The sequence below is a fragment of the Monodelphis domestica genome, chromosome 6 (assembly GCF_027887165.1).
Source record: "Monodelphis domestica isolate mMonDom1 chromosome 6, mMonDom1.pri, whole genome shotgun sequence".
Taxonomy (NCBI): Eukaryota; Metazoa; Chordata; class Mammalia; order Didelphimorphia; family Didelphidae; genus Monodelphis; species Monodelphis domestica.
The window spans coordinates 199,380,848-199,395,232 of record NC_077232.1 but is presented as its reverse complement, the minus strand read 5'-3'; the positions used below and the strand labels follow the sequence as shown (position 1 = coordinate 199,395,232).

Genomic DNA, 14,385 nt, shown 5'->3' with positions numbered 1-14,385 from the left:
CTATGGAACTTGGCACTGATAGTTTTACACATTTCAAATATTTTCTCTAACTTAGCTGGAATGAATTTGGGCCAGAATATTAAGAAGGTTGATGAAGCAAGGTCAATGGTCTCCACCTACCAAGCCTAAATTCCTGGCTTAATTATACTTATCTTTCAATTGCAAAGTCATAATGTGTGAAAACAAAATAAAACAAAAACCTTTTGGTCTCCTACAGAATTTATTATCAAGGATTACTTGTACTGGAAAACCAGCTCAGAAATGAAAGTATATTTTATATGCAGTGAGAATGACAAAAAATGAAACCAAGGCCAAGGGCTACAAAGGTATTCTCAAGATAGTCAAAAGCATCTGAGAAAGTTGCTGGAGCAATCCACTATGGAAAATTTATAGAAATGCATATAAAAAAATCACATAGATTGAGAGAGTGTGTTGTGATGTGCAGTAGAGGCTAGCACTCATTTGAATTCATTCATAGAACCATTAAAAAGAGGACAAAATTGGCCGCCTAACAAAATGAGTCTTTAAAAAGACTTACCTCTTTTGAATCCTAAACTTTTAAGTTCCTCAAAAGTAGATTGGTATCCTATAAAAGTCTGCATTAAGTCTCAAAGACCATAAAAGAACCATTTATATAGTACATGAAATTATCAAGAGTACGTCTAAGTGCCACAGGTCAGTTAATATTCAGAAATAAACCTTGGCATCTTATTTATTTTTGTAGTGGATGGAAAAGTTCAGCTTCCATTAATGCCTCTCTTCCTTCCTTCCTTCCTTCCTTCCTTCCTTCCTTCCTTCCTTCCTTCCTTCCTTCCTTCCTTCCTTCCTTCCTTCCCTCCTTCCCTCCTTCCTTCCCTCCTTCCCTCCTTCCTTCCCTCCTTCCCTCCTTCCCTCCTCTCCTTCCTTCCCTTCTTCTCTCCTCTCCTTCCTTCCTTCCTTCCTTCCTTCCTTCCTTCCTTCCTTCCTTCCTTCCTTCCTTCCTTCCTTCTTTCCTTCCTTCCTTCCTTCCTTCCCTCCTTCCCTCCCTTCTTCCCTCCTTCCCTCCTTCCTTCCCTCCTTCCCTCCTCTCCTTCCTTCCCTTCTTCTCTCCTCTCCTTCCTTCCATCCTTCTTTCCTTTCTTCCTTCCTTCCTTCCTCCTTCCTTCCTTCCTCTTTTCTCTTCTTCCTTCCTTCGTTCCTTTCTTCCTTCTTTCTTTCATTCCTTCCTTCCTTCTTTCCTTCATTCCTTCCTTCCTTCTTTCCTTCATTCCTTCCTTCCCTTTCCTTCCCTTCCCTTCCCTTTCTTTTTCTGTTCTCCTTTATTTCTCTCTCTTTCTATCAATTAAATATTCTAGAGAGATTCTTCAATAAAGAAGTTTTGAAATCAGTACAAATGGAAAAAACAGACATGCGCAATGTATCAAGCTTTAGCTCTATTTACTTATCCAAAAACTTTGGACAGTCATCTCTCACATGCATCAATACATTCAAGCTATCCAGAAGCAGTCTTTCTGCTCTTTATGAAGCTGTAACAAATGTTCCCAATTGTATTTCTCTTTGCTGCTTTTGTTTGCCAGCTGGGAATGTAACTACCATTTATGAACAGATATGTTTTGCTGAAGCATTTGATAAAGAAGGTCAGCTAGAAATCTAATCCTTTGGTATTTGATGTTGACACCACTCAATCTTTTCTTACAAGAGTCAGCAAGGAATCATAGAAGAAAAAAAAAAGAACTTAGTACACATGAACATGAAATGCAGTGACTGATGACTTGTGTCAGATTTACAGTTGGAGACTTCAAAATCCTTGAATCACTTATCACTGAATTTTTTTCTATCTAAATTTTGAGCTCACCTGTTAATTAAAACAATAAGCCTTTATTCATTTATAGTATATAAATTTTAGATATTAAAGAGAATTTTAAGAAAAAATTAGTTGACTCTTCCCATGTTAACAGATCATAAATTTGGAGCTAGAACAACACTATAAGGTAATATTGTCTATTCCTCTCATTTTACAGATGAGAAAACTGGAATCTGGGGAGATTAATGTAACTCAGGATTTGAACCAAGGTCTTCTGACCCTTTCCAGGATAACACATTTGCTACTTTAAAGCCCTTTGAAAAGTAATTAAGCATTAGACTTGAAGTCAAATGAAATGCCTTTATAAGCATCTTCCAGGGACCATCCAAATTATTTCCTCTTTTTTTTTGGGGGGGGGATAGGATGGGGAATGAATACTGCTCCAGTAGGTGGTAATATGGGGCTATCAATTGGGCTTTGAAGTTTTTCTTGTAGGCAACTGAGTTGGTAGTATTATTTGGCATCATACAATTTGAATTATTGCCTTTCTGCCTCTCTACATAATTCGGTGATGTGGCTAGGTCTTGTGGCCAGGAATTAAGTCTTTGTTTTCCAGTCTGTAAACTTGGAAGAACAAATCTCAGATGTTGCATGGGAATTCTTCATGGTACACTAAGAGTATGATTTAATTGAAAGTTTTCAATGAATCTTCAAATTATTATACATGTTATGGATACTTTTTATTTATATGATAATATGATATAGAATATATTATGATACATAATGACATTATGATATAATATTTACATGTTATAACATTTGATATAACATAATCCCATATATGATCATGTATAAATTTGAGTTTGAATATTGTAACCAACTCAGGAGAATATTAGCAGCTTCTTTTATTTTTTTTAATTCTTACCTTCCATGGCAGAATTCATAAAATATATTGGTTCTAAGGCAAAAGATTGGTCAAGGGTAGGTAATGGAGGTAAAATGGCTTGCCCAGGGTCACACAGCTAGGAAGTATCTGAGAATCTGGGGCCATATTTGAACCCAGAGTCTCCTTTCTCCATGCCTGGCTTTCTATCAAGTAAGCCACCTAGCTCTGCTCCCAGAATATTAGCTTCAGAGAGGAAGAGCTTGATTTGTTTTCTTTTGTCCTGTATTTACCTTACCTTGCTTATACCAGGTGGTTAATAAATCTTGAACTGGACTAATTTGAATGGGCTTCCCTCACTGGGATTTAAGTTTCTTGAGGCTATGAATTGTTTTGCTTTGTCTTTGTATCCTGGCACTTACCTCTGTGCCTGGTACCTAGTAAATGCCTGTTGGTTATATTGGGTGGGATTGTATTGGATGATGATGATTCAAACTGACAAAATGATGCTATTTAAGGAGTAGTATATTGATTTGGCTTGTTTTTCTTTTTAGCATAAACCATGAAGAAAAATGAAATCCCCTTTTTAAGCTTAAGCAAGGACAAAAATTATTAGACAATTCAGAGAAAAAATAACTGAGAAAAGAAACAATAAAACCAAGACTGTTAACTGGCTCTGACAAACACCATGCCTAAAGGCTACAATTACCTAGTTTCATTAACTGTAAAAGAAGTTATTTTAAAATAAGTTTTAACTCTCATTTCTCACAGGATTCAGACTTCTTTACTCCCTTTATATACTCTGACAAACATTAGTGAGACAATGTTGGGCCTGACACTTTGCAAGATTTTATTACACTAAGCAGACATGAAGGTTGAAAATATCATAAATATTAATCAGGGTTTAATGAACAGTGGGAGGCCTCCACATATCAACCTGTACTACAGGAAACTTTGAATTAAACACACCACTTCCTACCCTATAAATCACCTGTGAAAACTTGAAGGTACTTGGATGCCACTGCGTATTCTGCTAGATCCCTAGTCATGAAACAGTCTAGGTGCAAAAATAGACATCATTTTACCACCCCACACGGAGCTTCTGCATTTTTAACCAGCCCATTTTTGGTTCCTTTTAAATTTTAATTACTTCTGAATGATTCAGAATTAATATCTCAGAAGAATAAAGGTCTTCATTTTTTTTTTCTGAAGAGAAAAACAGTACAGGTGAAATTGGTGCAAGCTTGTCTCCTATTGTCTCATTAACGAACAATAACGATAATCTAAAGGGACAAGCTGCCTCAAGTTGGGAAATAGAGTCCAACAGTCAATGATTGATTGACTTATTGCATTTATTAAATATGCCCATTGCTAATTTTGCCTCAAGGCACATTTACTATGTATAACAGAAAAAGACAATGTCTCCCACCTTAGTTTGCCATTTTAGAGGCAATAACGCTGTATATACATGCACACACAGATACCTACAACCTCAAAGAATAATAATAAAGGAGAGGATAACCATTTCATACAGAGTATTCCAATAAGGATACGTTTAATACTGAAACAAGGGGCCGTTAGGTGCCTCAGTGGAGAAAGTTCCAGGCCTGAAGATGGGAGGTTTTGGGTTCAAAACTGGCTGTGTGACCCTTGGCAAATGAGGCATTGTCCTATTGCCCAGCCCTTGCCATTCATATTTTAGAATTGATACCAAGACTGAAGGTAAGAGTTAAATAACAATAACCAGATAATGGAGAGGTTGATATTTAAGGAGGTTCATTGCATAATGTGACTTTTTCATATTCCCAAAGTCCTATTCAATCTCCAAGAGGCAGTATTGAATCTCATACTTTTCCAACAATGTATGCTGGCAGTTTCACATGGAGCCTCTCATTGTCCCATCTTTCCATGGCTTCTCTCATACCCTACTACACTGTAGAAACGCCTCCCCTTTAAGACCTACTTAAAGTCTTGAGATTATTATTGTATATTTAGTAGTCAGCCTCTTTCCCTCTAGATTTAAAACTACTTTTAATCTCTTATGATATTTTATTTTTTCACATATTACATGTAAAAACAATTTTTAACATTTGCTTTTTTTAAAATCTAGAGTCAAGAATTCTTTCCTTCCCTCTCTCTCTCCTCCATAACCCTCTCTGATACAGATTCTACCTATACAATCATATAAAACATTTGCCTTGTTAATCCTTTTGTGGAAGAATATTCAAAGGAAAATTTAAGAAAGTGGAAAAAGTATGTTTGGGTGTGATTTCTGACTTTACCATTTCTTTCTCTGGAAGCAGATAGCATTTTGTAAAATCATGAATCCCTTTGGATTGTTTTGGATCATTGCATTGCTGAGAATAGCTGTCCTTCACAGTTAATCATTGTACAACATTGCTGATGCTGTGTATAGTATTGTCCTGGCTCTACTTATGTTACTCTGCATCAATTCTTTTAAGTCCTTCCAGGTTTTTCTAAAATCTTCCTGATTTTCATTTCTTACTGTGCAGTGGTATTCCAATACTCATAATACTGCAGTTTACCTAGCCATTACCCCAATTTTATGCCATCACAAAAAGAGCTGCTTTAAATATTTTTGTATTTATAAGACCTTTTCCTTTTTGATTTTTATCTCTTTAGGATACAAACTTAGCAATGGTATTCCTGGGTGAAAGGTTGCATACTATTTTATAGTTCTTTTGGCATAGGTCCAAACTGCTCTCCAGAATGGTTGAATCAGTTCACAACTCCCCCAACAGAGCAAGTCTCATTTCCACATCCCTTCTAAGTTTTATCATTTCCCTTTTCTGTAAAAAATAGCTATTCTGATAGTTGTGGTGTTGTATCTCAGAATTGTTTTTATTTGCATTTCTTTAATTAATATTGATTTAGAGCATTTTTCACCTGGCTATACATAGCTTTAATTATTTTATCAGAAAACTGCCTATTCATGTCATTTGACCATTTATCAGTTAGGGAATGACATGTATTTTTATCAAGTTAACTTATTTCTATGTTTTTGAGAAATGAGCCTTTATTAGAGAGACATGTTATAGAAACTTATTTTCACTGTTATGATTACTGTTTATTACCCTCTATTCTATTCCCCCCAAAATATTCTAATCTTTCTCCTTTCATTCTGCCCCTGATCAAAGGTGTTTGCTTCTGACCACCACCTGCCCCAATGTATCATCTTCACCCTCTTTTTCCTTATTCCTTTCCCCACCTACTTTCCTGTAGGGTAATATAAATTCCTATACCCAACTGAATGTATATGTTCTTCCCTTTTTGAGATAATTCTGATCAGAATATTTTTAAAATGTTCTCCTCTCCACTACCCCCATCTTCCCCTACATTCTGGTTTTCCCTTCCCTCTTCTCTCATTGAATAACTTTCTCACTCCTTAAATGTATTTTTTTAAGATATCATATGTAAATCACACCCTTGCCCTCTATGTACTCTCCTTCTAACTGATGTAATAATGATAAAGTTCTTAGGATCTACAAATATTATCTTCCTATAAAGGTATAAACACAATTTAACCTTATTGAAACTCTTTTAATTTCTCTTTCTTGTTTACCTGGAGTCTTGAATTTGAAAGTCAAATTTTCCATTCAGCAGCAAATATTTCATCAGAAATGTCTGAAAGTCCCCTATTTCATTGATTATCCATTTATTTCCCCTGAAAAATTATACTCAAATTTGCTGGGAAGGGGATTTGTGTTTATAGACATAGCTCCTTTGTCCTCTGGAATATCATATTCCCTCTGAATTTTTATTGTAGAAGTTGCTAAATTTTACACTATCCTGACTGTGGTTCAGTGTTATTTGAATTGTTTCCTTTTGGCTTCTTGTAATATTTTTTATATGACCTGGGAATTCTGGAATTTGATTTTTATAATATTCCTGTGAGTTTTCATTTGGGGATCTCTTTCAGAAGGTTATATGTGGGTTCGTTCAATTTATATTTTTTCCTCTGGTTCTGGAATATTAAGCCAGTTTTGTCTAAACTCATTTTTTTAAATCACAGCTTTCAGGTAATTGGATAATTTTTAGCTTATCTGGCTTGAATTTATTTTCCAGATCAGTTATTTTTCCAATGAGATATTTCACATTTTCTCCTATTTTTACTTTCTTTTGACTTTATTTTATTGTTTCGTGATATCTCATATAATCATTAGCATCCACTTGGCTGATTTTGATTTTTAAATAGTTATTTTCTTCAGCAAGTTTTTGTACCATTGTCAGCTTGTACCATTGTCAGGGTGGGGGTGGGGGAAACAAAGCAAAACCTTAGGAAGGCAAGTTGTTGGAAATGAGTATAAAAATATAACAAAATGAAGCAAAGTAAGAATGAATTTTTTAAAATGTATTAAATTTCCACTGTATACTAGTCATTGGGGATATAAATACAAAAATTAGCCTTTGTTTCAAATGTAGGAGAGTGGTAGCTGGGGGGGAGGGCAATTTATGGGTTGGAGAGAGAAAGAATAATGGTGCCTGGAGTTACAAGTCAGTAAGCTGTCTCATTCCCCCCCAAAAAACAATAATGGTAGTATTAATTTGATTAGAATATCTAAATCAAGTAGAGGAAAGGGGAAGCAGTACAAGGAATGGAGGCTATGTTTGCTATGGTGAGGCATAGTAGATTGTGGTATAGAATATAAAGCATGGTCCAGAAAAGGCTATACAGTAGGGTTGCAAATTGTCTCTCTCTCTCTTTTTTTTTAACAATTTATTTATTTATTTATTTATAATACTTTTCCATGGCTACATAATTCATGATTTTTGCTACCCCTCTTCTCTTCCTCCTCCTGGAGCCAGCAAGCAATTCTACTGGTTTATACATGTATCATTTATCAAAACCTATTTCCATATTATTCATATCTGCAATATTGTGATCTTTTAACATCAATCCCTAATCATATCCCCATAGATCCACATGATCTATCATGTGTTTTTCTTCTGTGTTTCTGCTCCCACAGTTCTTTTTCTGGTTGTGGATAGCATTCTTTCTCCTAAGTTCCTCTGGATTGTCCTGGGTCATTGCATTGCTGCTAGTAGAAAAGTCTATTACATTCAGTTGTGCCACAGTATCAGTCTCTGTGTACAATGTTCTCCTGGTTCTGCTCCTCTCACTCTGCATCACTTCCTGGATGTTGTTCCAGTTCCCATGGAACTCCTCCACTTTATTATTCCTTTTAGCACAATAGTATTCCATCACCAACATATACCACAATTTGCTCAGCCATTCCCCAATTAAGGGATACTCCCTCGTTTTCCAAATTTTTTGACACCACAGAGCGCAACTATGAATATTTTTGTACAAATAGTTTTCCTTATTATCTCTTTGGGGTTTGTAACCCAGCAGTGGTATGGCTGAATCAAAGGGCAGGCAGTCTTTTAAAGCCCTTTGTGCATAATTCCAAGTTGCTTTCCAGAATGGTTGGATTAAGGGTCACACATTAAGGGTCAGCCTTGAATAGCAGGTTGAAACCCAGGATGAAACTGAGCCCTATGCAGATAGTTTTCACTCTAACTTCAAACACCTATATTATCTTTACTTCATAGATTTTTCTCTTCACTACTGCTCTTTGGTGCTCCATGGACCCCTCCATCCATCCACAAAATAAACAAAATGTTTTTCTAGTGAAAGCAAAAAAAAAATGATGCAAGAGTACCATCACTGTGGGCAGACCTCTGAGACAGAGAGAAGAGACCTTTGTCTTTCTCCGCCCTTCTGGCCATTGGCCTTTACATCTTCCTTCCATATGCATGTATTCTAGTGCCAGTGTCTATCCCAGCCCTCCACATGTCCTTGAACTTTGAGCCAGTTTCTTCCTTCATCTGGCAGCAGCCCACTTCCTGCCTCCCTCCTTTCCCCAGAATTCCAGGTTGACTACAAGTCATTTAAACCTCCTTGAAAATCAAACTGAGTAAAGAGGGGAGGAGAGGCAGATTATTTTAATGATTTAAGTGACTTTGGCCTCATCAAATGATTCAGCTCAGCCTCAAGGTGAAATTCAAATAAGAATGCATTTATTCACCTAGAGATAGGAAGATAGGTGTCTGGAAGTCCAGATTAGAGAATGGTTAGATTTTTTTCCCCATAAAATTCCATTGATTCTTCAATTTATTACATTAAGTAGCTAAAAGCCATTTTATTTTATTTTATTTTTTTAAACCCATACCTTCTATCTTGGAGTCAATGCTGTGTATTGGCTTCAAGGCAGAAGAGTGGTAAGGGCTAGGCAATGGGGGTCAAGTGACTTGCTCAGGGTCACACAGCTGGGAAATGTCTGAGGCCAGAATAAAAGACATTTTAAATAAGCATCCATTTCTTCTTTAATAAAATATTTTCTCTTATACAAAGCCTTACTAATTTGTTTTCAAGGAAATCATTGAAATTATTCTATACCATGGTAAAATTATGTTATTGTTAACTCTCTTGTATTGCAAGAAACATACTGACCATTAAATTTCTCAGTCATCTATTAGACTGAATGAAATGTACTCATCTATGCTTTTAATGAAGAAAAAATTGTGGGAATATGACCAATATTTGAAGTCATAAGTTTCCATTTTTCAATTCAGAATCCTCCAATTAAATTATATAGATAATAGAAACATAAGATATTTTAAAAATAATTTATGATAAAATGCAGATTTGAAGCATTTGTACAATTCTGCAAAGTGATCTATATGACCATATTACTCTGAGGACTTTTGTTTTTATATATCTTAGATCTTAAATATAAAATAGGAAAGGACTTCAGAGATCATTTTGATCAACACCCTCTTTTTTAGATATATAGAAAAAAAGAGCACTAAGTAGGACCATATGGGTAATGAGCAAGAGAAAGGATTTGAACCCACAACCTATGGCTTTTGAGTCAGTTCTCTTTCCATTGCCTCTACATTAGGTAACATTTAAAGAGTAGCTTTATTTCAGGTTACAAAGGAAAACAAAGTAAGCCTAGAATCAGACTGACTAAAACCCAATTTGGATCTAATCTTGTTCAGTCAATCTGGGCTCCTTTTCTCTCCCAGTAACAATTACTTGCTGTTAATACCATTAACCCACTGACTCAGCCTGTCAGGATTTCCAAATATATTAACACTGAGCAATAGGGACCTCTGCCACCCTGCAGCACGGATTCAGAGCAGCCCAGTTATACTATTGGAAAAGACTGAAAGGAAGCCATAATTAATCAAAAATCCCATCCAAATGACTTGTTCACTTGAACTGTTCTTCACTAGAAACATAATAAAATCTCAATGCTATTTTATGGCTCTCTGGTAAAAGTATAGAATTAAACCCGAGTTACATGAAGGAGACAGTCATAGGATCCAGGAGATGAATAAATTTCAGAATGATTAACTTCAAAGAATAAAATTCATGCAAGTGATTTATTTAGAGAACTAGGGCAGATTTGACAAAGGTGACAGTCAGTCAACACAGAAAGTTCATAAACTATAACAAATTCAACTTTCATAGTTGGAAGACATAAACCTAGATAGATTCTTTTAAGATAAGCATTTCAGGTGAATTAAAATGGAAAGTATTTGGATAATTGTCAGGATAAGAACGAATTTGGGATAGATTTGACTTGCTGAAGAAAATGTGGAGCAAACGAAGAGATTAGATTGGTGTGTGAGTCCCTTTTTTTGCCCCGGAGGTTGTGTAACCTTTAGAAAGGCTGTATGGTATGGGGGAGAGAGAGAGAGAGAGCAACTCTTAGAGCCAGGAAGACTAATATTCAAGTGTATCCCTGACACATATTAGCTCTGTGATTTTGAGCAAGCATTTAACCCTTTTCCATTTTCTAACCTATAGAAACTTTCTCATATTATAAGTTGTAGTGAAAGTGCCAAGCCAATTTTGGTCAAAGGGATTTCCTTACCTGGAAGTTTTTTATGGCAATCAAATTACCTGTCCACACTTAATCTATTAACAACCCTTAATTACTACACAAGCCCTTCCTAGACAGGAAACAAGCAGAGTAATGACAGACTTTGTTTCTCTCCATGTAAAAAAGACCAAGAAGAAAACAAGATATGTTCTGGCAATTTGCTAGACGCTTTATTTTTAATTATTTTGCTTGATACTCTGCTCATTATAATTGAGAAATAAGGAAAATATAAATGTAAAAAAATTGGCTTTGAGATCTTCATTCCAATAAGACTTGAGGGCACAAAGGGGAAACCTTGATGCACAGGCTGGGTACTGCTCTAGAGGCATTACCCATAAACCATCTATATCATTATGGTTCAATGCTATGATATCTTGTTTAACTCTTTTTTTTTTTTTTAGGTTTGGATTCATTCTTCACAAAGATGAAGCTATACTCCAGAAAATTGATCTTGAAACTCTGTCATATATAAAGACAGTTAGCTTAAAGGACTACAACTGCATCCCTCAATCTCTGGCTTACACTCACCTTGGAGGATACTATTTTATCAGTTGCAGTCCTGACAGTACTGGGGCTATTCCACCCCAGCTCATGGTGGACAGTGTAACTGATTCAGTCATTGGATACAATGGCGATGTTATGGGTACTCCATATGTTTCTCCAGATGGACACTATCTTGTAAGCATTGATGATGTGAAAGGACTTATGAGAGTTCAATATATTACCATCAGAGGAGAAATCCAGGATGCATTTGATATCCACACTAACCTGCATATATCTGATGTGACCTTCCAACCCTCTTTTACTGAAGCCCACCAGTACAATGTCTATGGCAGCTCAGGCATGCAAACAGATGTGCTCTTTGTAGAACTTGCCTCTGGGAAAGTTAAAATGATCAAGAGCCTCAAGGAGCCTTTAAAGGCAGAAGAATGGCCTTGGAACCAAAAAAACAGGTTAATCAAGGACAGTGGGCTCTTTGGCCAATACCTGATGACACCCTCCAAGCAATCCCTATTTATCTTAGATGGACGACTCAATAAGTTAAACTGTGAAATCACTGAAGTAGAGAAAGGAAATACAGTCATTTGGGTTGGAGATGCCTAAAGAACCATGTTAGATAACTACTGAATGAATAGTTATACAGTACATTGCACTTAACTCCATTCTTTCAATTTATGGTTTTTCTTTGGAAGTTTATATTCTAACTTGATATAACTTAGATCATTTGGTAGCCCAACAAAATGTGGATTTTAATTTGGTAAAGCGATTAAAATGTCTTTGAAGACATACTAATTACAATCAATATTACAATTAGTGTGGAATTGTCCAACTTGTTAAAAAAAACGGTCCTTAGTTACAGTGTAAACCAATAATTGCTGAGAAATTTTAAAAAATTAACAAATTATATCAAAACTGCAGAAAATTTCTAGTAACTTAAGCTCCATTACATTTTAAAAGTGATTTTAGTTGTTTTTTATTATGATTTTTCCCTCTTTTGTTGTTGTTTTTCCCAATTTCAGTTTATTTCAAATCACAAATAAAGGTATGTGCAACCTTAGAATTCTGAAATGAAAACATTCTGTCCTGTCCACTATTTATAATCTTTTTGTGCCTTGAAGGGAATGTCTCAATAGGAAAAGGAAGAATAGAAGCAAGATAATATATTCTCATGTGGCTTTAAATGCATTGTCCTAGGAAAGAAAAAACAAACAAACAAACAAACAAAAAAAAAAATTAGTCCCTCTTGAGCCAGATCTTGCCTTCAGTCGATTTGTTTGACTCTCAGTGAAATACTCTTTGAAGGCATAAGTTGGCCCTGGAGTGTGTGTGTGTGTAGGTAACAAAGGATAGATTTTGAAATGGAGTGTACCACATAGCATGGAGGGGAGATAAAACAATGTAGGTTGTGGGAAAAATGCTTGCAGTGTCTTCTGTACTCAAAATGTTTCTACTCTCTAGAGTATGGGTATATTTTTATTGCAGGTTTTGTTTGGTATGTCACCTGCTTACATACAGGCCTTTTCCTTCATCAGTAGCCAGTAGATCTTCATTCCTTTCTTTCCAGATAGCCCAGGATTTGGATCATATACATCTGCTTAAAGAAAACTGCATATTGTGAATTAACCCTAGAATGTATGAATTGGCAAGAAAGCTGATTTTGTATTAGGTATTAGAAGATTTAGAAATAGAATGCAAAGAACAAGATTGATAATTCCTAAACAAGTGGCTTAAGCTGTGATTGATTATCCATTGCCTTTGCTATTTACCTGTGTTTTCTCAAAGATTTTCTTTCACCTTTTTTTTAGTCATTGGCTTAGCCTGTTCTTCCACTATATATTTCCTAAAATTTCACTCCATAGACTAAAGAAACTAGAAATTCCTCTACTTTCAGACAACATATAGAGACCCTAATAATCCTTTCACCGATCTCTTTTCTTTTGTGTTGTCGCTGTCTCCTTCTGTCTGTCTGTCTCTCTCCCACTCATCCTCTCTACATTTTACCCTCTTTCTTTATCACTCTGTCTCTCATTTTCTCAGGTTACTGTCTCTTAGTCTATCTCTGTTACTATTTCTGTCACTCAATGTCTCTGTTTTCATCTCCCTCCCAACAAAACAAACGGTAGAAAGTTGATTTATTGAAATAATGTCCTTATTTACCACAATTGCATACATGTTTGGGAAGGTTGTTTTTAGTCCCCCCTTATATTTACTTTGGCAAAGAATGCTTATGGGCTATTGGAATGATCTCCATTTAATAAAGGCAACCAGGAAAGGTCTTTTTTAAATACAAACTTTAATCTGGGTTAGATTGTGTAAAAATGCTTAGAAATCTGAAATTTTATAGCGTGTAATCTCTTGTGTGTATATAGCATCCTTCGCTGCGTGGTACAGTAGATCTCTCTTTAGCTTGAGGAAACTTCCTGGGAGGTAGATTTAATAAACAACAACAATCTGCTTATGTTTCTCGTTACTGAATCTGCTTTCCCTTTTAAAATTTTTCCCATTGTGAACATGAACCATGTAAGCTGTTATTTGATGATTTACAGTAAGTCCGTCTCATACACTCTTCTTCTGTAACTTACAACATGTGGATGTTCTATCTGTAGAAAAAGAAATACTGCTTGATAAAAGGAGAATAAACAAACACCTTATGTTTTAAATCCTTGTGAATTCAGTCAATATTCTAATATATGTATGCCAATGTTTCTCTTATTAATAGCTGAAGAAGACTAGAATTCTAAGTTTTCTTGAAAATGCAAGAATAAATTAGTTAAGGTATATTTATTTTCATTAGACATTAGAAACTGACTCTTCCTAAAACCTATGATACTCGCTTTGATATCTTTAGGCTAAGAACAATCTATCAGCCTTTATGCAGAGATATCTTTAGGCTAAGAACAATCTATCAGCCTTTATGCAGAAATATGCATTTTAATATATACAAAGACAGAACAATTACTTCACAAAAAATGACAGTTTAAAATAAACTATTTTCATTGCAATATTTCTTCTTCTTGTTGACCTGGAGCATTAAAAAAAAAGTTTTCAACGATAATGTGTCCTTCAAAAAAACTCATCACAAAATTACTTTCTAACACTTAAAACCTAAGTGATAAACTAAGTACATTCTCCCTTCAACTGAAGCACTTATATTGTCTAAAGTAATTCTATAAAATACTCATTCCACATAGTCTTGGAAAATATATATTCTCCTTTAAAATATTATTATAAAGAATTTTTAGCATTTTTATACATTATTCCAGAATTAATTTTTCCTTTTTCACCAGACTTGTTGAAGATTT

The 14,385-nt window shown here is 35.2% G+C and overlaps 1 protein-coding gene across 4 annotated transcripts in view; it reads left to right on the top strand.

The window, feature by feature from the left end:
- The window catches only part of FSTL5 (follistatin like 5), a 980,329-nt gene extending 966,581 nt beyond the window's left edge, over positions 1–13,748 (top strand). For all 4 annotated transcript variants that reach the window (XM_056802833.1, XM_056802834.1, XM_056802836.1 and 1 more), the window contains one exon: positions 10,984–13,748. In XM_056802833.1, the coding sequence (XP_056658811.1) occupies positions 10,984–11,686 (703 nt within the window). In that variant the 3' untranslated portion in view covers positions 11,687–13,748. The remainder of the gene's footprint in view (positions 1–10,983) is intronic.
- Positions 13,749–14,385: the final 637 nt, after the last annotated feature.